At 31.3% G+C, this 26134-nt stretch overlaps 1 protein-coding gene across 1 annotated transcript; it reads left to right on the forward strand.

Annotated features, from left to right (window-relative positions):
- The first annotated feature begins 1123 nt into the window (after positions 1-1123).
- Positions 1124-25101, forward strand: LOC114336646 (uncharacterized). Its single transcript, XM_028287008.2, has 4 exons — positions 1124-1360; positions 3396-3645; positions 11772-11886; positions 14833-25101. The coding sequence occupies exons 1-4, from the start codon at positions 1270-1272 to the stop codon at positions 15052-15054; spliced, it is 678 nt and encodes a 225-aa protein (XP_028142809.1). The 5' UTR covers positions 1124-1269; the 3' UTR covers positions 15055-25101.
- Positions 25102-26134: the final 1033 nt, after the last annotated feature.

Genomic DNA, 26134 nt, shown 5'->3' on the forward strand with positions numbered 1-26134 from the left:
CTACTCTATTCTGCCATAATTGAGCGTGTTCCATGGGTAGAGTGTGCAGCCGAGTAGACATTTTGGCAGTAGTGGTGGTCATAGAGTAGTTACTTTGCCATAGGTTGCTAGTCACTCTACTTTAACTCCAACTATACACTCTACCAGCTATTCTACTGTGCTGAGCATTTTTACAGGTAGAGTTACTCTACTCTATCAAGTACTTGCATCATTACTCTACCCGTGTAAACAAGTCTTAAATCTACTGAATGAAAATCTACTTAATCTTAATGAAAAATGTCTAAAATCATTTACCCACCTAGTATTATTGTAGAATTTAAGACAGTCCAGTGCCTTATAAATAATTTCAATATGAATATTTTTCCCTTTAATTCTCCTTTGATACCACTCCATTTTAGATTTTGGGGAACTTATTTCATTGTGTTTATAGACCATATTTATTGAAGGAACCCAATCTGGAGATTGTTATTATCTATTAAGTCGGCTGGTTTTCCTATAAGATTAAAATGTTAACATCTTCAAAAATCGTTACTGTTGTAATTGTAACTTACCAGATATAAAATGATTACAGCAGACAGGACAGGAAAATTTTCATTTCGCTAGTAAAACCTGTACATTGTATTGCATTTAACCATTGTTGTCTCTCAGATACCTTATTTAGTTCAGTTTAAAAGTGAACTTTAACTTGACTTTATCACATTTCACACTTCAAAACACAACACCAATGAAGCATATTATCTTTCTAAATTAATACTTCCAGAGAAAATGTTAAATTAATCTTTGTACAACACAAAATTACAAAGAAATACAACTAAAATTATCTAAAACTCGTTAAGAACAGATAGAATAAGATTTATCTTTTACACCCAGTAGCCCAGTAGCCATATTGACATATTGATTTAATTTTGAAAACGATTATATTTAAATTTGGTAAATATAACTCCGTACGACCACGCAACTTGAAACACAAGTACGCAAACACGGTTGCGTGAAGCGTGGCTCGCAATCGTGAAATTTACGAGACTTGCTCGACCTGTAGATTCTTGTGCCGCACAGTCCATGTGATATCCAAAGATGTAGCTGGAAACGTTAAGCGTTGAGGCTTTACTTGTTTATTAACCAAGAAATTTGATAGATGTCAACGTCAACTGTCACAACTTTGAAAAACTTTTCAGTTGCTATGTTTTTATTTTAATGTAAAAACGTGTAGAAAAAAAACTATTTAAACCAAAAAAGTGAAAAATCGCCGGCCGAAATAACTAATAATTTATGGAAAATATGTCTGATAAAAACGTCTGTAGCGACTTTCAAGAATATGCAAATTACCTCAAAGAAAGAACTCAATTTTTCAAAGAAGAAAGTAAGTTTCTAGACAAAACTGAATTTCCTAGTTTTTTAGCTTTAAATATCCATCTATAGAAATGTATAGTTACCCAATTTTAAACCATATACCTTATAACTATAACATACTAGCTTCCACATACAGTTTAATTGTTGTTTCTAAATTTTACAATTTTGATGCTATTGTAGTTTAGTCTACAGTCTACATTTTGTGTTGTTAGTCTGAATTAATGTTAATTTAGCTGTCCATATTTTTCTAGATCTTAGCTATTTCTCGTCTCAGTTGTAATGTATGTATGTAGCATCTTGTTTAGTATATTGTTTAGTTTTCGCTGCTTAATGCATTTTAATTTCAAGATTTCATTAGATGCTTTAATTCCTCTTTCTCCGCCCTATTTGTTAAGGTTTATATGCCTTTTCTTAAGTTTTAAGGGTGATAAAGCATATAGCTTCTGATGCGTATGTTAAATGTCATATATTCAATTACATAGTTTTACACAAGGATAAATTGTCTTTTATCGCATTTTGTTTATGTAGAATGCTTTTTAATATCGTTACAAGTTAGCAATCTTGATATAGTTGATTTGCTAAACTCAGACACAACTGGCTAGTGATTTTAGTGAGTAATTTTGCCAATTTCTTAAAATTGGCAAAAAAATAATTACTAAATAGTTAATAATTACTAAATAGTTAGTAATTTTGCCAATTTTCAAAAAATACCTACTAAAATTACTAGCCAGTTGTTTCTGAGTTTAGCAAACTGACTATATATTATCTTGTGCCAATGGTTTGATCTAGATGCTTAACACGTTTAGCCCTAGCATGAATTTTTTTTGTGAGATCTGTGGACCTTCAATTAATTTTAATACTGCTGTGAGAGACACAGTGAGATCATGCGGTCTGCCAAGATCACAGCACTGTGAGACAGATGCTGTCTCACACGGGGCTTGACGTGTTAAATGAGTATCTCCCATAAATTTATGTTTTTTTTTTATTTACCTACATCTCTACCGAAGAAGAAGAATTCTGTTGAAGATAAAGAGTATAGCTTCTGCTGTGTATGTTAAATGTTGTCTTAATCAACTATTTATAATGGGAAATAAGCCACAATTTTACCAAAAAAAGGTTTCGAAGCCCAAATCGGGTTTCGTTGTCAAAATACAAAATACTACTAAAATAAACTAAAATTTTGTTGCTAAGTAAAAAATTCTTCTAACAATTTATTTAATCTGACTTATTTATATTGGCAATTCAGACGTATATTATACATTTTAAAGTAGAAGACTTTAAAATGATATCGTCAATATTTATGAATTGCGTTCCTGGGACGACTTTACTAAAAGATAGTTCATTCGATTACATGAAATCAATCTCATCTCAAGAATATCCGTCACAAAAAAATATCATAGCATGTGATCTGTCTCTAAAAAGACAACCAATCCTGGTTTTCCCTTGTGATTTACTATGGAATATCTCACGCGAGAATTTTACTGTCCAGCTCTGTCCAGTCATACAGCTGACTGACTATAATAACTTTTATTTATATTCAATTTAGAATGTGTGTACTGATTTTCAGCCTTAGTAAATGGATTTAATTACCTCCGCAGGTAAGCAACTTTGACAAGCTGTCAGTACAACCTGTTCTACGTTTCGCTTGACCGACCGCAGTATGTTTCTCTACACAACCACAGTAATCAACTGTGAAATAACTAGCTTTAGTAAATTCAGATAAGTTTTTCAGCGCTGCCTCTTGGACTATAAGAACAATCAATAAGTGACTATCAGTAGCACAAATAGGTCACTGAGCATACAATATGGGACACTAGTTCTAACAATAAATTTCAAACAGAAATGGTAATAATGATTGATAATGAAATACTAGCTTCTTATGTCTCTTTATTTATATTAATTTTATTTACAACAGGTTTATGAGTTATTTTTGTATTCATTGCAGTTGTGATCTTCTTTGACATTCCTTGTAAGGTCTCTGCCTTACAAGGTAGATTTAATTTTATGATTAAAACGATAATGACATGTATTCATGTATATTTTAGATGCAAGATTAGAAATGATATTCAAAAGACTGAAATTATTAAATGACGAAATGAGGATACCCACAGATATTTCAGAAACAGTGTCAGAAATAAAAGAAGCTCTTTTAAATAAACTACCAACTACACAAAGCATGTCCCAAACAGAGAGGCTGAGGAAACACAACAATTATCTATCTAAATTAAAAATATGTATTAAGATCTATGTAAATATTAATGAAAAACTTACTGAAGATATCAAAGTAACAAAAAGGTATGTACATATATTCAAATTTATTATTGAAAATTTATTAAAGTAGAGGTCTATTACAAATATACTATATAAATTTTTGAATTTTATATTATAAATCTAGAATATATTCTAAATCTAGCTATTCTGAATTATATATAGGCTTCTAGCCTGAGTACTTCATCTTTCCAATATTAAATCTAATATCACTCTGATATCAAATTATATCTTACCTTTTTTGATCTTATCATTTATCTCTTACCCTTTTAATGTCATTTTTCCATAGTTACCTCTGAGAAAAGAGAATAAAAAGCCACAATTTATTGAACATTGTTTTTCTTATTGTTGAAAATGAATAAAAAACAATGGAGGTAATGTTTTTTATAAATGCTGCTACTAAGATATCAGTTCAATTCGGGTGGGTAGCAGAAATCTATTTCATGTTGAAATAGGATATGCATGCGATCTATATCATCATCAGTCTTACAAGTCTCGTTATGAAGTCTGTGCCCATGTCCTGCCCATCTTAGTTGTTGTGATTTAATTTCTTAGACAATATTGGTGTCATTGTAGAGTGCTTTTAGTTCGATATTGGTTCTGAGCCTATACTGGTTTGTGTTAATGTCTTGGTGAGATCCACAATCTTTTTAAGTATTTTTCATTCAAAACGTGTGAGCTTTTCTTCGTTTGCTTAGGTCATGGTCCACATCTTGCATCCATTAATACAGGTCTGGTCTGACGATGGATTTATAGATTTTGATCTTGGAACTTGTAAGATTTTTTGATTTTATAAGCTTATCCAGTGCGAATAGACAGCGATTTGCCGAATTGATTCTGTCTTTTATTTCTTAAGTTACATCGTTGTAAACTGTGATTACCCCAGATACTTAAAACATTTTACTCTTTCGAAATTGAAGGTGTTGACCGTCACATTTTGTCCTATCCTGTTTCTTTGTGTCGTTCTATTTATACACATATATTCCGTCTTCTATTCATTAATCTTCAGCCCTACTTCACTTGTTGCTCCTTCCACCTTGTTGAAAATGTCTTTGATGGATAGGATGGAGTCTGCAACGAGATCAATGTCATCTGCGTATGCTAGTAATAGCTTAGGACCTTGAACCGATAGCAGTTCTGTTTTTATTTCGGCCGACCTCATGGCTTTCTCTAATACAAGGTTAAAAAGTAATGGAGGTAACGCATCACCCTGTTTGAGTCCACTCTTGATTTCAAGGCTGCCAGACAGTTTATTATTTACATGTATTTTAGATACTCTACCCCCTATACTAGTCCAGAAAGCCACTGCGCATCCGCTAGGAAAAATATTCCAATTCAGATTTTTTGCACAATCTTACTCAAAAAGGACTCCTTTTAACAAATTTGCATGTTGCCAGGACCAAAAGGTGGTCAAACATTTTTTAAACGTTTTTTTTTTTTGTTTTTTTCCTAAAATTATTTTTTTCGCATGGCAAAAAGTTTTTTTAGGTTTTTTGGATCATTCCAAACAGAAAAGGTCTTTAGTGACTTTTCTCTAAAAATGATAGTTTTTGACATATAAGCGATTAAAAATTGAAAAATTGCGAAATCGGCCATTTTTAACCCTCAAAAACTATGTGAAAAACTGAAAATTTGAATGTTGCCAAGGTAGGTAGATATTCTTTAAACATCGATTGATGAAATGCCGAAGAGTTTTTTGCAATACAATATTCAAAACTCCTTTGTTTTTTAATTGCTAATCAAGCGTGCGCGACACTATTTTCCACCGACAGTATGGTGCAAATGAAAGGAATAAATTCGTTATTTCGTAAACCGGCGAGATTAAGCAAAAATCCCGAAACAGGTCGATTTTTATTTTTAAGGTATGATATTGTGGCATATATGGTATACTAGTGACGTCATCCGTCTGGGCGTGATGACGTAATCGATGATTTTTTTAAATGAGAATAGGGGTCGTGTGGTAGCTCATTTGAAAGGCTCTTCAATTATCTATTCAGTAATGTAAACATTTACATAATTATTTATACAGTGTGTCCTTCTACTTATGTTTTTGTCAAATAATTTAATTTAATAAAAATTTTTTGGACACCCTGTATAAATAATTATGTAAATGTTTATATTACTGAATAGAGAATTGAAGAACCTTTCGAATGAGCTAGCACACGACCCCTATTCTCATTTAAAAAAATCATCGATTACGTCATCACGTCCAGATGGATGACGTCACTAGTATACCATATATGCCACAATATCATAACTTAAAAATAAAAATCGACCTGTTTCGGGATTTTTGCTTAAAGTCGCCAGTTTATGAAATAACGAATTTATTCCTTTCATTTGCACCATACTGTCGGTGGAAAATAGTGCCGCGCACGCTTGATTAGCAATTAAAAAACAAAGGAGTTTTGAATTTTGAGTTTTGCCGCGCACGCTTGATTAGCAATTAAAAAACAAAGGAGTTTTGAATTTTGTATTGCAAAAAACTCTTCGGGATTTCATCAATCGATGTTTAAAGAATATCTACCTACCTTGGCAACATTCAAATTTTCAGTTTTTCACATAGTTTTTGAGGGTTAAAAATGGCCGATTTCGCAATTTTTCAATTTTTAATCGCTTATATGTAAAAAACTATCATTTTTAGAGAAAAGTCACTAAAGACCTTTTCTGTTTGGAATGATCCAAAAAACCTAAAAAAAACTTTTTCCATGCGAAAAAAATAATTTTAGGAAAAAAACAAAAAAAAACGTTTAAAAAATTTTTGACCACCTTTTGGTCCTGGCAACATGCAAATTTGTTAAAAGGAGTCCTTTTTGCGTAAGATTGTGCAAAAAATCCGAATTAGAATATTTTTCCTAGCGGATGCGCAGTGGCTTTCTGCACTATACAGACTTTGGTCTTCCGAATGAGTTCCTTTGGTATTGAGAACTCCACCATGGCATTCCATACTTGGCTTCTTTCTACGCTATCATATGCCTGTCAAAAGTCTGAAGAAATTATGTATGGGTCTCTTATATTCCCATCCCTTTTCTAGAAGCTGTCTCAGCGTGAATAGTTGATCTCTTGTTGATCTGTTTGCCCTAAAACCGGCTTGATATTCTCTTAGGACATTTTCAGCATAAGGGGTTATTCTACTAAGAATCAGTGGCGAAGCGTCCATGTAACCACTGTTACCATTGGTAACAGTTACAAATCTTGCAAATAAATATTTTATGACTACTACGAAATAATTCCATTTATATTTTTTACCAACAGAAATACTTGTTAATAGTACCTAATTCAGTAAATAGCCAACTAGACGCACGAAAATATTGGCAAGATATGTGAATCCATGGCACGTTATCATATATTATTATGCTGTTACCAATACTGGCACTGGTAACGGTACGCAGGAGAAACCTCGCTATCGCTCGTGACTAGCTCTGAAAATTTTGAAGGAGCGACGGGTCTAGAGACGGCGCGCGGGCACGCTGTGCATATCAGTATTGTCACCATTTTGAAGATTGGTAACGTTGGTTTAGTACCTATTACAGATTACAGTGTGCGTGCATTTAAACATGGAAGAGTGTTGCTACGTATTGCGTAATTGATCAACTACTTGAAAAGTCATTCTACTTGTATATTTTTTTATATATTATTTTGAAGAAAAAAATGATATTATTGAAAATGGAAGAATTAAAATATAAACAATAGTTTTCAAAATCTGTTTTTTTTCCTACTTGTTCATTTTTTTATGTTAATTGTATGGTAGAATAATATGTTTAGTTTGTCTATTATATATTGTTATACCTGTTACATATACATAATTACATACATATAATTTGGGAATAGTGATTTGTTTAATTTTATCCCACAGGATTGAAAACAAAAACTTATATTTGGGAGGTTCAAAATATTTTTTTTAAATAAGATTTTTTTACATCTGGTTTTGGTAACACTTTAGAAAAACTCACGCGTCGTCACTGCTAAGAATGATGTTTGAGAGGATTTTATATGCAGTGTTCAGGAGTGAAATTTCGCTATAATTCGCGTATTTTGTTTTGTTCCCTTTTTTGTGGATGAGTACTATGATGTTTTCCTTCCATATTGCTGCTATCCTTTCGTCTAACCATATTTATGTTATTAACTGGTGGATTTGGCGATGTAGTGCGTGTAGTATATCATCCTTGCTGCTGTTTTATTAAGGACTATATTAGATACAATGATGTTGATGTATTTTGGTTGGATAAAATGCACCCGATTTCGTTATTAATTTCGTTTACTTAGATTTTTAAATGCAAATATGAGTTTGATTGGTGACAAGTGCACGAGTGAGTAAACAGTGATTGGAATAATCCCTCACAAGGTGGGATACCATAAAATAATTAACCCTTCTTTGTCTGAAATATAAACAATGTACAATATTGTTGCGACTTCCGTTCCTCTGGAACAACTTTTTTTTAAGACAAAGGTGTCGATTAAAAGAGGTGTCATTTAAAGCCATCAACAGTTGGCAACTTGCGTTTTTGAACTCAAATTAATATGAAATATAATAAAAACATGTAAATAATACAAAAAAATATTCAAAATAAAAACAACACAATAAAATATAGACATATGCAATATTGTAAATATGTCGACTTTTAAATATGCCTTAAAAGTGTTACTTGTATTCGTTGTATTCGTACATTTTTCTGCTAGTCCTAAGCCTAGAAAAATCATGAAGGAAAATCGGTAAAATTGACACAGATATAAAATTTATGTAGTTCACTGATTACTTAATAAATTTGATAACATCTACAAATGTAAGGTATCTGCTGATAGCGATACGAGCCTAGGGATTATTGAAATCAGATATCTTTGAACGGATTTTGAAATCTGAAATCGGATAAATATTAGTTTGGGTTTAAAACCGAAAACGCCCATGCCTAAGTGGACATGCGAAGGGACTCATAAATTATGGAATTACAAATGAAAAAGAGGAAGACTATAACTTGGAACAAGAGAGGGAGGCTTATGTCTAAGTTGTTCTTGGGGAGGATTAGAGAGGTGGTTCTTCTAAAAACATTAGTACATTAAGCTGGTTCCAAAACAAAACTGATACGACTCTTAAAGCTTATTTTGTAGAAAATTGAGCAGTGTCCTTTCTTCTTCTTCTTCTTTTTGTTTTTGGTCACGCTGCAAGGCAATTACCAGCACAATTTATAGGCGATCTTGATGTAGTCTGGCTCTAAGCCATATCAAAATCGCTGACTATGTTCTTGTAAAAAGCTTTTGATGGGGTGTGATATAATGAATATGAGTTTAATTATATTTAATTTTTTATATTTTGAAGGATAAATACTTATTATTTACATACTGTCACTGTCACTGCCAAATCTTGACAAACTTCAACCTCAAAAAATGGCTGTTTGTTTGTTTATTTTATTATTTGTCTGTCAAAATTAGAGTTCGGATTTAAAAGCATAAAAAACGCAAAAAAGGCGCTTAAAAAGCGTAACAATTTTACGAAAAAAAGCATTTTATTATACAAAAAAAGCATGAAAATATGCATATAAATTTTGACAAACCATTTTTTTTAAGAAAATATATATAATTATCTCTAGGCTTAGCTTAAGAACTAGTAAAGACCTATTATAAATTTAATAATAAAATAGAATAAACAAAAAAAAAGATAATTGAAACAAAAATGCTTTAACCTAATTTTTATCAACAAGCTTTAGATGAAGGAAAATATATAATTTTTGTTTAAAGCATGAAATAACTAATTATTCATTTAAATGTTCCATCGTAAAGTTTCGGCACCTATCACTCAAAACATTTTTGTATATCTAAAAGCTTCTTTCAACATCCACACTGGTTATCGGTGCATACTTATACTTTGCCACTACTGCCGGATCCATATTTCTGTACCGTGGAGGTAAACAGTCGTAACTCCACTTTTTGCCGAAATTGAGTTAATACTACGCTCTTGTTGTCAGATTTTCATAGCATATTGTGGCAAAAAATCGTACATCCAGCGTTATCAGTTGCCTAGATAAGGCGTTTAGAAACAATAGCAACTCCATGTCAGTTGAGGTAAACAGTAGTATATATATATATAGCAACTCCGTAAATACGTGCGTATATTAGATAGTATGCTTTTGTATGCGGTAGTGGTAAACAATCGTAGCTCCATTTTTATAATGCTATTTTGAGGGTGTTAAAACGGAATAATGAAAAAACAGGAGTTCTTTTTTGCTCCAAACATTGTGATTTGGTTTTTGCATTTTTAAATATGGAATATACTATTTTTGTAATCACTTACGATTTTTATTTTACATATTACCTGTTTAAAGACATAGAGGTAAAAAGTCGTAACTCCCATTATTATACATCAGGTAAATAATTTCTTAACAACACTAATACCCAGTAATATATTTGCATTTACATATTATAATATACCAATAATGTTGAATTCGACGTAATGGAAATAATTTTTTTTTTATTGTTTATTGACTAGTCCGTATGTTTTGCGCTTTTCTGCAAATGTATACATTGTGGATATATGACTGTTAACCTCCACGGTACAGATTTATATCTTCAACGTGCTCTCAATTTAAAACTGAAAATATTTTCTTCATCTTTTGAAATCCTTCGTTTTTTGTTAATACATCTTTGAATTTGGTTTACTATCTGACCAATTTTTCCAGGGTTACCTTCCATACTTTTTTCAAAACTGTTTATTTTTTGGATCGACTCAACTAATAACATTTGCTGTTTCTCCAAATATTTTATTGTTTCACTCACAGAACCAAAGTTGCTTTTGATAAAAGCAAGATTGTTTTGTAATTCTGTTTCACCTAAAACATCCTGACAATATTTATCGATTTGCTAGCTTTCAATACGAAGTTCCAATACGAAGCTTTTAAAATTTTCGAAATATTCGGAGTAATATAAAGCTGCATCTAACCATCTACCCCACCGAGTTAACAGTGGTTCCGGTGGTAATGGAGTGTTAGAGAATCTGTCTCTAAAAAGTTGCACCCTTAAAGGAGCTTTAATGAACTTTTTTTCCATTTTTTATCAACTCATTAACATGTGAAAACTGCAGCCGTATCATTAACATGTGAAAATTCAGCAACGCGATTCAGGCCGTGTGCTAGACACGTACAGTACAATGAATTAGATTTGGATAAAACACTTTAAGATTTTTGATGCTGTTTTGATCATGTGGTGCAGCGTCGAAAAGTATTAATACTATTTTGTTGGTGGGCGCAGCCTCGGGGAGATAAAAACTTGTTAAAGCGTAATTTACGAATCTTGGAATTCTATTGTTATTTGTTCCTTATAGTTCTTTTGAGCACACTAAATAACCCTTCGTCAAGATTTCTTCGTGAAGTGCGCCTATGATTAAATAAGCGACGTATCATTCACAAATATACGTAGTCTCCTCCACAGCAAACCAATGTTATTGTTTCCCACTACTGTGTTTTTACTTTTTTCTGGTTTTATTGTAAATGCAATTAACATATTTTTTCGCAGAGTACTTTTATCTGGCACTTGTCTGCGATAGTAGGTACTTTTCCAAAAATGATTTAAAACTTTCATTTTGCAATTTATTTAATGGGAGTCCACAATTTCATTACATAGATCAAAATTAAATTTCTGCTGTTCGCAAATGCAAAAAATGATAATAGTGTATAAAAAAGCACCAGATAAGCACAAAAATTAAAAAAAGGCATAATAATTTAACAAAAGCAAAAAAGGCATAAAAAAGAGCTGTCAAAATAACTTATTTTTGAATATTTCGTTCATATTTAAAAAGCAAATAGTCCTGCTTGTATTATTTACCATAAGCATTATGCTTAGAAATCCGGACTCTAGTCATAATAAATATAATATAATGTCAGACCAATCATACACTGCTCAAAATGATTAAATCTTACTAAGAGTCGTATCAGTTTTTTTAGGAACCAGCTGTACATTTCTTAATCCTTAGGCACTAGGCAGCAATATTGGAATGAATGTCTTAAAACAGAAATGGGCATAAATAGTTATTTATACCATAAACTTGCCATACATTTATAAGTTCATGTCAAATAATAACAGAGTATTTAATATACTTACATCTTGTTTTTTCAATACTTAACTAGTTTTGATCTAAAAATTTTATATATAATTTTTTTCTATTTCAGAGAACTAGATAATTCAAAACAAAAACTAAGTGGTCTCATGAATGTGAGCTCAGAACAACTACTACAATTAGAAGAAAAAGCAAAAAGATATGAAAATGAGGTGTTAAAATTTGAGGTAAGCTACTGGTTGATTAACACCTTAGTGCACAATTTTTTTGAAAAAGACGGGTAAAAAAAAATCAATTTATTTTTAATGTAAAAAATGTTCCTAGTGCCCAGGTGAGCCCAAATAGTACTTGCATTTATTCTCGCTTACTATACCCAAATAACTTTTTCTGTTGCTTATTTCATCTCTATCTTTATATTTTCTTAATATTCTTACGAGCTCAACAACCATCATGGCATCTACACTCCTAGCAGAGTGATTGCCTCACTTAACATTTTGCTCTTAATCACATATTAACATTTTGATTTTACATTTGGTTGTATGACTTGGCATCTTCTACAATATTTCTCCATTCGTTCTTGTTTTTGCTTATGATTGCTCATCCTCTAACTCCCATGTTTTTAAGGTCCGCAATTATCTTGATCGCCCATCTCGTTTTCGATCTTCCTCGTGGTCTGACTGATACTGTGGCTCTCCATTTGGTGATTTTCTTGATCCTTAACTGCTTCTGTGTTTGTCCGTTCTATATGTCCCATCCATCTGAGTCTCTGTGTCTTGATAAATCTGACGATGTCTTCTCCTTTCAAAAGTAACTTTTATTGTCATCTATTAGTATAGCCGATCTACTGAGCTTTATCACACCAATCAATCACCTTGTATATTGAATTTGAAATTATTTTAAGAAGAAAAATTTTTTTGTCATTACTTTTTAAACCACAGAAATGTCTGGCAATTATAATTCATATTTCTAACAATGTTTAAAAAGTAATGACAAAAAAATGTTTCGTCTTAAAATAATTTTAAATTCGATATATTTACGCAACCTGTATCAGTAGCCATATGGCCGGTACGGTGTTCGAGAAAGCATAGGGAATAATATATTAAAGAACCAGTTGTCTTTAAATACTTGTTTTTCCGACGTTGCTTGCTCTTGGTCCAATGTGTATTGCATCTATTGATGACCTTCCCTCTCTAAATTCCTACTGGTAGAGCAGAGGTCAACAACCATGTAAGTTAATATTGGTCTCTGAGACTAGGGCTTACAATACCGGAATTCCGGGATCCCGGACGATTTTTGTTCGGTATTCGATACCGGTATTTATAAAAAAAATACCGGTATTTCGGTATTAGCTTAATTTATAAAAAGTGAATTGATGCACAATAAACTTTCTTCTAAGATATTTTTTGCTATTACAAGAAATTATTTTTGCAGATAAACAACCAATATCATTTTGAAAAATATAGTGCGTCTATAAAGTAACGCATAAATTCATTATTTTGTAAACCGGTGACTTTAAGAAAAAATCCTGAAACAGGTCGATTTTTGTTTTTAAATTAAAATTCTTTGGCATACATATCATAATAGTGACGTCATCCATCTGGGCGTGATGACGTAATCGATGATTGTTTTAAATGAGAATAGGGATCATGTGATAACTCATTTTAAAGGATATTCAATTCTCTATTCAGTAATATAAACATTGTCATAATTATTTATATAGGGTGGCCAAATTTTTTTTAATTAAATTAATTGACACAAAAATATGAATGTAAGTATGTAATTTATTTAATTTTATGTACATTTTACTGCTGTCAGAAAACAGAAAAAAAATTTATTTGAAAAATTAACATTGATTTTGGCTTAACCGAAGTGTTCAAACTGCTTTAGGGGAATATGAGTGGCAGCTTTAACATTGAATTTAAGCGAAAAACAATATTTATTTGTCAAATAATTTTTTTTTCTTGTTTTCTGACAACAGTAAAACGTATTTTGAATGAAATAAATTACATACCTTTTTCTTTTTGTCTCGATTATTTTAATTAAAAAAAATTTTTTTGTACACCCTGTATAAATAATTATGTTAAGATTTATATTACTAAATAGAGAATTAAATGTCCTTTCAAATGAGCTATCACATGACCCCTATTCTCATTTAAAAAATCATCGATTACGTCATCACGCCCAGATGGATGACGTCAGTAGCATAATATATATGCCTAAAAATCGTAATTTAAAAATAAAAATCGACCTGTTTCTGGATTTTTCATTGAAGTCGCCGGTTTACGAAATAATGAATTTATGCGTTACTTATGCGTATATTGATTACACACGTTTATTACACATACAAGTCAAGAATAGCGCTTTCTAAAAGCGTGAGTGGTGAATATCGTGAATTTAAGGCGAAGGGTTATATCAGCTTCTACAACCAAATTATTAAATCTCGTCTATACAAATACATAAAATGAGTTATATAAAAATTCTTAAGTATTTAAAATTAGACTACTTTATTTTATAAATAAGCCGTAAGATTTATTAATCAGAATTGTTTTTACATTTCCAGATCTATTTTTCATTTGTTTGTGTTGTGGTGTATAAATTAGGCTCACTTATTTTCTGAATTATTAATAATAATTGAAAATATATAGCGGTCTAAATACAGAGTAATCCATATAAAATATTTGTCAGAGTAAGTTAATCTTTGTACATATTAATATATTTTAAAGTTAAATTAATTTACAAATAGCAAATTTCATAAGTAAAAGTACTATCCTATTATATGCAAAATTTATCCTAGAATCAAATATATAATTTTTCTATTTGCACATTTTTTGTATCTATCTATCCCTACTCTCTATGTAATGTTATAAACAACATTACTAATTTCAAAAAAAAATTTAATAGGTTTCATATATTATTTATACTATAAGTCGATATAACAACTGAGGATAGTATAAATATAACGTGTATATTTTTTATTCATAATACCATTAATACCGGGATCCCGGTATTTGAAATTTTAAATGCCAAATACCGGTATTGAGATTTTGGCCCGGTGTTGTAAGCCCTATCTGAGACCCATTGAGCTGAAAAGGCTCTGGCATTGAGTGAATTAAATTTGATAAAAATTAAACATTTTACTTAATCAAACATTAATCTTAAGTATTTTTCTACAGAAAAAATACCCATGGCTAAAAGACCCAATGTTCAATTTACCAAATATATCCAAAGAAATGGAGAAACTGAGAGAAGTGAAGGAGACAAAAGAGAAATTAGTAAAAGAACTTAGCGTTTATCAAGATCTTAAACCTGATATTCATGAAGCATCACAACAACTAGCTCAGATCAAAGAAGAACACAAGAAAATTGGTGTCAGTCTCAACACCACAATGTGGTGATAACACTGATGAGTGACAAAATGTGATTTTATTAATTATGAGATATGCAATAAGGTTGTAATGAGAGCCAATGTAAGAAAGTTTTAATTTTTGAGCCCCTCTGTGAAAGCCACGACCATGCTACAGCTCCCGGAGCGAACCAAGGCCGATGACAAACGCTGTCGTTGGTCGTACAGCCACATAAACTTAACGCAGACACGATTTCTCTGTCACCGGCCATGGTTCGGTCCGGGAGCTGTACATTTATCTCATTTTATTTTATGTAGGAATCGAATTTATACGGAATGTTTCATTAATAATTGGAAATATTTTAACTGTAGATTCCTTGGCTCAAAATATTAAGGTTTAACCAAATCGCCTAGTTCGAAAATGCTTTCTAAGAGCCGTTTTACATGACCGAGATTTACTTCGAAACTGACGCTGATAACTACCATGAAAAATTATCTAATAAAAATATTAAATGTAAAACACGAGATATACTCTGAAATTTCCTATGATAATTTTCAATATAAAAATTTAGAACTTGTTCTATATTCTAGAAAGTTTTCAGAGTAAACTGCGCGAGTTTCTGCGCAGAACGTTAAATAACACGTGTACGATAACATAACCTTTATAATTACAACACGTGCTGATTTGTTTATTCAGTGAAGTATCTTTGCTGTATAACCTTCAAATTATTATTTTTGCACAAGAATTTACTTCTCCAGTTGTCTATCCAAATATATTACTAAAAGTAAAAAATAAACAAATGAAAGTTGTAAGTTGTAACTTATAACCTTAAAATATCATTTCACATTTCTTCTTTTCTTATGTTAGCTCTAACTTAGTTTCCTTTCATCAGTGGCCTTTAATTTATAACAAAATTCTATTTAATGTAACTCACATTCCACACTACGCATGCGTTTCACAACAATTATGTTACGATTTAACTGTAGGTGTAAAACAAGGAACAATGGAAAAATTATATAATTTTACTACATAAATTTTCGCTATTATTTTTGAAATAATTTTCGAAGTAAATCTCGGTCATGTAAAACGGCTCTATATTCAGAGAGCTAGAGCTCTTTAAAGATGGCATCTTATAATTAGTTTTTTTAAGTACCTTCAGAACTCTTTTATTTAGAAAAACGAAAACTGTTACGCTTATTTATCTTTCAGAGATAAATGGAGTCCATAAATTGCGAATTTGTAGTACCGGTCATAGACGTCCGTTTTGGGTAGGGCAACGATTATTTTATCGCATAACTTTTTCAACTTGAACTTTTAAGCTGATTTTTGACACTGGTTTAATAAATTGTGAGGTATTCTAGTACTAAAAGGTACTCTTGCTTTAAGACGGTAGAATACACCGTTTTCTAGAAAAATCAAATGAAAATTATTCGTTTTTTGAATTTAAAATTTTTTTCAAAAAAAACCTATTTACAAAAACGAAATCTGGTACGTTTATTTACCTTACAGTGATGAATCGATTTCATCAATTGCGAATTTCTAGTACCGGTTAGATGCGTCGGTTTTGGGTAGGCCGACGGTTATTTTATCGCATTTTTTTGTGTTTAATTTTTAAGCATATACACTCGCGATCATAAAAATCGGGTCACTCGATGAATTATTCAAGTTAGATGTCTCGAATTTTCTAAACCTGTTGTCCGATGTGAGTGATTTTTTTAGTATGTTATAGCCTTATTCTTTAACAATATCGCCATAATAATATTGTTGCTAGACAGGTAAATTGTCATTGTATACCGGGTGTAACAATCATACTGTGTTTATTCCTCAAAGTTCGAAACACCCCGTAGAATGTTTTAGCATAGATACAATATTGAAATTAAAACTCGATTCTAGCCTTAGGCTTTCTTAACATTTCCTTTTTTATTTATTTGTTTATGTTGGGTAATAAAAAAGTTAGGCACCTTAACAACTAACCCTGTTCTTCATCAATACAGGGTGTTTCTAAATAAGTGCGACAAACTTTAAGGGGCAATTCTGCATAAAAAATAATGACCGTTTGCTTTATAAATGTATGACCGCAAATTTTTCGGTTTCGAGATACGGGATGTTAAATTTTTTCTTACAAACTGATGATTTATTTATTGCTCTAAAACCGTTTGAGATATGCAATGGAAATTTGGTAGGTTTTAAGAGATAGTTATTGCGCATTTTTTGACATACAACTAAGAATTTTATATTCACCATTGGCGTGCATACGGGATGTATCTAAAATGTTTATACCCGTATGCACCAATGGTGAATATAGAAATATTAATTGTATGTAAAAAAATCCACAATAACTGACTCTTAAAACCTACCAAATTTCAGTTGCATATCTCTATTGGTTTTAGAGCAATCAATAAATCATCAGTTTGTAAGAAAAATTTCAACATCCAGTATCTCGGAAACGAAGCATTTGCGGACATATGTTTATAAAGCAAACTGTCATTATTTTTTCATACAGAATTACCACTTAAAGTTTGTAGCACTTATTTAGAAACACCCTGTATTGATGAAGAGCATGGCTAGTTATTAACGTGCTTAACTTTTTTATTATCCAACATAAACAAATAAATCAAAAAAGGAAATATTAAGAGACCTTAACGCTACAATTGAGTTTTAATTTCAATATTTTATATATGCTAAAACATTCCACAGGGTGTTCCGAACTTTTAGGAATAAACACAGTCTGATTGTTACACCCGGTATACAATGACAATTTACCGGTCTAGCAACAATATTATTATAGCGATATTGCTAAAGAATAAGGCTATAACATATAAAAAAATCACTCAAATCGAACAACAGGTTTAGAAAATTCGAAACATCTAACTACAATAACTCATCGAGTGACCCGCTTTTTATGATCGCGAGTGTATTATTAAATTATGAGGTATTCTAGTACTAAAAGTTACTCTTGCTTAAAGTCAGTAAAATAGGTACCTACACCGTTTTTTTGAAAAAAATTTTCAAATTAAAAAACGAAAAATTTTCAATCGTTTTTTCTAGAAAACGGTGTATCCTACCGACTTAAAGCAAGAGTACATTTTAGTACTAGAATACCTCATAATTTATTAATCCAGTGTCAAAAATGCCTAAAAATTAACATTCCGCAACTAACATAGATTTTCTGAACATTAAAGCTAACATCGGGTCTCAGAGACCGACATAAAAAATGTTTCCATTGACACACTTTCAAGCGTAGGATTGTGTTTACTTACCGAAGGAGTAAAATTAAACATAAATTATACCTATTTTTAAATTATTAAACCTTTTTAACATTAGCAAAGTACCGAAGAAAATAAAACAATCACATAACATCTGATTTGTCAAAAACAACCTCAATATTTCCATTGCTGTTTTCTTGTACCTAGGTTCACTTTTTACTCCTGGCAATTGGGTTACTAAATTATCAGCAGTTGTTTGCACGGTCTTTCGTTAATCTAAATATTTTTTTCATCGAGTAGATCATGGGTCCAACATGGGTCTCTGAGACAAGATTTGCCGATAATTGCATAATTAGTTGACACTGTAGACTCAAACTTCAACACTAAAAACAGGCATCTAAATCGGGCAGCTACTGATGGCGGCGAAGATTCATAACGAACGATTTGGATATAATCGTAAAAACTTTAACTGGTCGGTCTCACAGACCCAATGTTAGTCATGGAAGGTTAAAGACAAAAAAGGTATACGATAAAATAACCGTTGCCCTTCCCAAAAGGGACGCCTGTGACCGATATTAGAAATTCGAAAATTATTGAATCGATTTATCTCTGGAAAATAAAAAAGCGTACTTTCGTTTTTTCTAAATAGAAGCGTTCTGGAGGTATTTAATAAAAAAACCTAATTAAAAGGTGCCATATTTAAAGAGCTCTAGCTCCTTTAGGAAGCATTTTCGAACTAGGTGATTTGGGTTAAAACTTAATATTTTGAACCCAGAAATCTACGGTTAAAATATTTCCAATTATTAATAAAACTCCCGGTACAATAAATTTACAAAATATTTTATAGTGACTGATTTTTTTCATAAAAACAATCAACATGTACACCAAGAATGGGTTAGACTATTGAAAATGGATAAGGAATTGAGAGAAGACGGAATTATTAATCTGACAAAGCAAATACTAGCATGGCGCTACATTTAAGATTTTTATACACAAAAATAAGCCAACAGTTACATAAAATGGGGAGAAAAATATATGAGGCGTATTTATAATTGGAAAGAAAATCATTCACTATCTCATTTGCTAATTATAATCCTCTAATATGTGATGTACATTGAATAGGGAACTTGCATAAAATTTTAAATTCGAAAAAAATGTTATAAATCACAACAGAACATAATTAAAAACATATATCAAAGATAAAAAAGTTTTGTTTGGCTTTCGTTTGGCCCCTAAAGACGATTAAAAATTCAAATTATTCCAGCCAGGCCAAAACGCGTCGTGACGCCATCCGTTTATAATATCCAACAAAGTAAACAGAATTTTAAATTAGACGTTATAAACGTCAGTAGTAAATACAGTTATGTGGCATTGCAAGGGTTTGTTTCAACTATTCATAGAAAACTTGTACTTTTACAAAATGGTATTATTTTCCGTAGTAAACCTCCTTTCCTTTCCTTCAATAACTATATCAAACTCCAATGTCAACAAACTGGTATATATTATTACAATGACATACGATAAATGTTAATAGAGTATAAATATTTTTCCTTTATTCCGTGACGAGGTATACCCAAGTAGGTGGAGGCCAATAAACTAAAGAAGAAGAAGAATATACGTAATTATAACCATAAACGGAACCATATAGTTAAACTGTGTGACGTCACGGGTCGTTTGAACTATTTTAAAATACAGAAGACTTTAAATTTGTACTTCTAACGGCCGGTTTCACAAAGTAAAGTTAACTTGTGGTTAAGAGATAACCAGAGGTTACCCCAAAATATGCGTTTTAGTTTCAGGTCAACGGCGAACTATGATTAACTTACAGAATTTTTAACCAGAGGTTGGAGTGGGTTACCCTTATGGGTAAACCCAGAAGGGTGCAATTATGAAACTGAAACGCATATTTTGGGGTAATTTTGAGGTTATCTCTTAACCACAAGTTAACTTTACTTTGTGAAACCGGCCGTAAGTTATTATGAGTTTTTGAAGCGTAAAATTTTGGAAATCTCATTTTTATACAAAACTGAACATTATTATGTAATAAAAAAAATGTGTAAGTTCCCTATTAGATGATAGGGGGCTAGGATAGGGTAAAGATTTCGCAAAAGTCAGATTCTGATTGTTTCCTCGTTGTTGTCAATTAGAGTGCCGGTTATCAACTCGGTATTCAACCGAAATAAACTTTTTGTCAAATTAAACTTTTATTTTGTTTGTTCTTTAATATTTCCTGACAGGCTTGGGGTAACAACATGAAATTTGGGGGGTTTTTTGGGACGAGAAATATAAATTAGCCAGCAAAAATGATGTATTACCCAGAGGGCGCCACATACGTCTTTCAGCGCTCATTTAATACGTTCAATGTTTTTATCCCCCACTCTACATAGTTTTTGAATCAAAGCTTTTATTCCCCTATTATATTTACTTAAAAAAAGGTATACTACATTCATTTCGCTAAACTCGCGTTTTCGAGATAAACGCATTTTAAATCAGCTATGCAAAATAATTTTTTGCCTAATATCATTGTAGTTACACCCGAAAAATAAACTTAAAACCATAATTTCCAAAAATGTATCGGCAATTCTTTCAAATAGAGTTAGCGATGCAATGACATAAATTTGAAAATTTGCACAATTACTATGGTTTTTAGTTTATTTTTCGTGTGTAACTACAATGATATTTTATGTAAAAAATTATGTTGCATCGCAGATTTAAAATGTGTTTATTTCGAAAACGGTTGAATTTATCGAGATGAATGTAGTATATCTTTTTTATGTAAAAATAATAAAAGAAAAGTTTTGACTCAAAAAGTATGTAGAGTGGGGGATAAAAAAATTGAACGTATTAAACGAGCGCTGAAAGATGTATGTGGCGCCCTCTGGGTAATACATCATTTTTGCTGACGAATTCAGATTTCTAATCACAAGAAACCCCCGCTTACCAAATTTCGTGTTATCACATGCCTGTCAGGAGATATTCAAGAATAAATAAAATAAAAGTTTAACTTTGACACCTTGTATTTCGGTTATTATCAACTTTCGTACTAAAGTAAGTTAGCTTAAATCGACATATTTTAAGCTCAGGAATCTAAGGTTACCAAAGACCCATTCGCTACTAAACACCCTGTATCTGGAGTTGGTTCCTGTGATAACACATAATCGTTGAGGTTAACAGATTTTTGAGAAAAAAGAAGGAAGAAGAAGGAAATAAAACTGCGTTAATTGGTTCCGCCCGAATAGTAGATAATTGTTAAGGTTGACACTTTCAGACCAACAGTCACGGTATTCTTTTTCTCATAGGCATCATCTTTCAGTGCGTCACAGTTTTTCGATTTCTTTCTAACGCATTACATTGTATGTGACAGAAAAAAAGGCACGTTCGTGATTACGGATATTTAAAACATTTATTCTAGTTGTCGATGGATGGCGCTATAATCGAAAAAAATTATTTACGAATTATATAATATATCTACGAATATAATCTGTACAATTTATAAGACTATACAAATCAAAGAAAATACCATTTTATAAATGCAATAAACACAATTGATTTGTTTTTATGCCAAATTGCAAATAAAATGTAACAGCTGTCAGATTTAACTAAAGTGTCATGTTAGAATAAATGTTATAAATGTGTATTATCACGGACTTAACTTTTTTTCTATCATTTGTGACGCACTGAAAATGCTCATGAAAAGGACTATACGCTCTGAGGTTCGCTGGTGTCGCTCCTAGCGGATTACTAATGCAACTTTCACCGGTAATTTTTAAATTTATTATTTAATTGTTATCGCTCAATATTTACAACGCAAAAAAGTAATTAAATTGTAATCGATTTTTTAAAGATTTTGCTAATCATTTTAACGTTCTATTAACGAAATATTAATTTCTTACTTCGGATACTTTCACAATTATCTGTAGATGGCGGTTAGATTAATTTATAATTACATATTATGAAATATTAAAAAAAACTTAAATTCAGTATTTAAAACGTAAGTATATTTAAGGTAAAAATATACACCACAGCTTTGACCAACTAATATTATGTCCTATCAATGTTTTTAATTTCAATGTTTTAAATTAATCACTTTGATATTTATGTCAAATTTCCAGTAAAAGCTTACATACTTGTCACTACTGGCGCTCGCGAATTTTTAATTATCCCCTCTACCTACGAGCTCATAGCGTATACGATCAAACCACAGTCAAATCGCCGTTAAGTCAAGGGGCAACCCATTCACACACACAGTCTGGGCAGATCACCGTCAGTTTGCGCAGACATTCAGGTCGATCAAGATTTTAGAGAGTTTTTAGTATTGCAGCGAATTGACTATTATTGCATTCTTCTGAGATAATTAGAATGAACCATATAACGACAATATTATGTGAATGGTAATTATACCTTTTATAGGATTCAAATCTACAATTTTCATATTGTCGGATTCAAATGCTTAGGTATTTATTTTTGTAAGCTATTTGGTATTTTAAGAAAAATTTAAAAATATTTTTATAATAATACACTGACCGGCACAAAAAACGGCCACCCCACAAAATGGATAATTTTTGATGTCTCGAATTTCCTAAATCTGTTGTCCGATTTAAGTGATTTTTTTAATATGTTATAGTCTTATTCTTGAACAATATCGCTGTATTAATATTGTTTTTCTACAACCGTGTTAAAAATGCAATTTTTAGCACTCCATACGAGCGTTAAAAATGCTACTTTAAGGCACTAGTGCTTTAAAATTTTTAAGGCACTGCAGTTCGTATTTATCAAATAGGCAATTTTGATGTAATGTCAAAAAAATATAAAAATGGAATGTCAGTCAAATTCAAGTAAAAGTTTTTGTAGATATTGTTCTGTAATTACGTTAGTAAAAAAAATATTGTATGATATGCGTGTTAAAAAGTACATTTTTAAGGCACTCATGTGAATTGCAGAACTCGCTTCGCTCATTCTGCAAACTTTCACATGCGTGCCTTAAACGTGTACTTTTAACAGTTATATCATAAATAACTATTTAAGACAGGTAAATTATCATTGTTTACCAGGTGTACCAATCAAACTGTGTTTTCTTCTTAAAGTTCACCACACCCTGTGGAATATTCTAGCATTTATAAAATACTAAAATTAAAACTCAACTATAGCCTCGGGTTTTTTAACATTCTGTTTTTTTATTCATTCGCTTATGTTGGATAATAAAAAAGTTAGGTACTTTAACAACTAGCCATGTTCTTCATCATGCTTTTAAATAAGTGCGACAAACTTTAAAGGCTAATTATGCATGAAAAAATAATGACCGTTTGCTTTATTAACATATTATGTCCGCAAATGCTTCGTTTCCGAGATAGGGATGTTGAATTTTTTCTTACTTTTGACGTTTTATTTATTGCTCTAAAAACCGGTTGAGATATGCAAATGAAATTTGGTAGGTTTTAAGAGTTGCTATTGCGCATTTTTTGACATACAATTAAGAATGTTATATTCACCATTGGCGTGCATGCGGATGCGCCAATGGAGAATATAAAATTCTTAATTGCATGTCAAAAAATGTGCAATCACTGTTTCTTAAAACTTACCAAATTTCATTTGCGTATCTCAACCGGTTTCAGAACAATAAATAAATCGTCCATTTGTAAGAAAAAATTCAACATCCCGTATCTCGGGAACGAAGCATTTGCGGACATATGTTAAAAAAAGCCAACTGACATTATTTTTTCATGCACAATTAGCCGATAAAGTTTGTCGCACTTATTTAAAAACACCATGTATTGATGAAGAACATGGCTAGTTGTTAAAGTACCTAACTTTTTTATTATCTAACATAAGCAAATGAATCAAAAAACAGAATGTTAAAAAAACCTGAGGCTATAGTTTAGTTTCAACTTCAGTATTTTATAAATGCTAGAATATTCCACAGAGTGTGGTGAACTTTGAGTAAAAAACACAGTTTGATTGGTACACCCGGTATACCATGATAATTTACAGAATTGTTACAGAATAAGGCTATAACATATTAAAAAAGTTACTTAAATCAGACAACAGGTTTACAAAATACGAGACATCAAAAATGACCTATTTTGTGGGGTGGCCGTTTTTTGTGCCGGTCAGTGTATATAGTCGTGAATATATTTCCTTCTATAATTGAACATAATTTCTTGTGGCATGTGAATAAACTGTAGTTTCCTGTCATTTTTCTAATCGATAAATCGTAGGGTAATTTTTATTCACGAAAGCACTCAATTAATTTTTCGTTCTCCATTGTTAACAAAAGCTACGAAAATACGGTACATCCACTGAAAACAGGTTACTGACTGACTGTCGTATTCACACCAGCCCGGCCGGTGGTCCAGTCCAGTCACAGCTTTGGTCGTTGGCAGATCTATCGGACGGGCAGTGACTGACTGTACCGTGACTGTGACCTTACGGTACCCCTGCGTGGGTATTACTTCATTTGAAAACCACAAAAGCGATCTTGACTGTACCGTATCTGACTGTGACTTAACTGTTGGTCTGAATCAACCTTTAATAGCCCCGTTTCACCGATTGTACTGACTGTCTGCAACACGTAAAAGCTGAAATGATAGCTTTTATTTTTATGTTAAATGATTCAAACAAATTGGTTTTAAATAGATGACAAATAATTTATTTGGCTCTCAATTGTAGTGGTGGGTTTAGTTTTTTTGTAAATATTTATGTCTTGTAAAAATTGGTTTCAATCAACTGATGGTGTGGAGTGCAGTGATTGAAGGAGTAATTTAATTTAGTATATACCTGTAATTGGAATATTTTCTTAGTTAGATTACTTAGTTAGATTTTATAGTTCGCGACTTTAAAATAGGTATATTATTTTTGTACATTTTATAAGTGAATAAATTTTTTTAATAACTGAGATGAGTGTTTTCAGCCCCTCAAAGTTCTCAGCCTGCCTCACCAAACATATCACCATTCCTTCATGTTGTTGGCTCGCTGCCAACAACATGTAGCTGTCAAAAGAAAAGAAGAAAACTCTTCAAAAGTAGCTCATTAGAAGAGATCAAGAAGACAGAAGGAAACTTATGAAACAAAAAAAAAAAGAGCTGAAAATGACAATGTTGACAAAAAAAGAATGTGTGTGTACTTTGTACGCACGTAAGAAGTTATACTTCTATTATATGATTTAAACGAAATTAATATACTTTTTATTTATATTTTGTTTAAATATTAAACTAATTTATACTTACTACTTCTCAAACATTTTTATTAGAACAGTGCCAAAAATTAAAATAATAAAAGAATAAAACACACACAAACACATTAAACAAGCCACAAATGATGTCTGAACATTAATTGTCGAAAATTTTTTTAACTAAATACGTATTTTCTGAAAATACAATTATATAATAAATATACTTACAATCATAAAATGTATTAAAAAAAAAACAAAAAAGAAAGTTTCTATTGGGACTCGAACCAGCGCTGATAAGAGCGGTTGGTATTGGAATTCATTCGCCTTCTCCGTTTAGCCAGGGACACTATGTGTCATTATTTACGAAGATCGACTAACTAAACGGATTAAACTTGTGATACTTTGATATTTTGAAAATTGATCAAATTATTTTAATTTTGAATTGAAATGATTTAGAATTGAAAAAATTACAACAAAACATAGAGTAAAAAACAATATATTAGGTGAATATTGATAGAAATTTTGATGGTAATCAAATTATATAAATAAAAGTATTACATACTATGTATTTTGGCAGATCAAATAGGTAGGTTTATACCCATGATACATTAACAATTATTACGTACCTGTTGCTTTTAAAAACTATTTAAAAGTCACTACAATATTATAAACTTTTTTGTTTCTGTCCTCACAACAATAAAACTAATATATTATACATTTGTTTACCTTTACCTTTACCTCCAAACCACAGCTGCCA

This window comes from Diabrotica virgifera, chromosome 5, assembly GCF_917563875.1.
Source record: "Diabrotica virgifera virgifera chromosome 5, PGI_DIABVI_V3a".
Taxonomy (NCBI): domain Eukaryota; kingdom Metazoa; phylum Arthropoda; class Insecta; order Coleoptera; family Chrysomelidae; genus Diabrotica; species Diabrotica virgifera.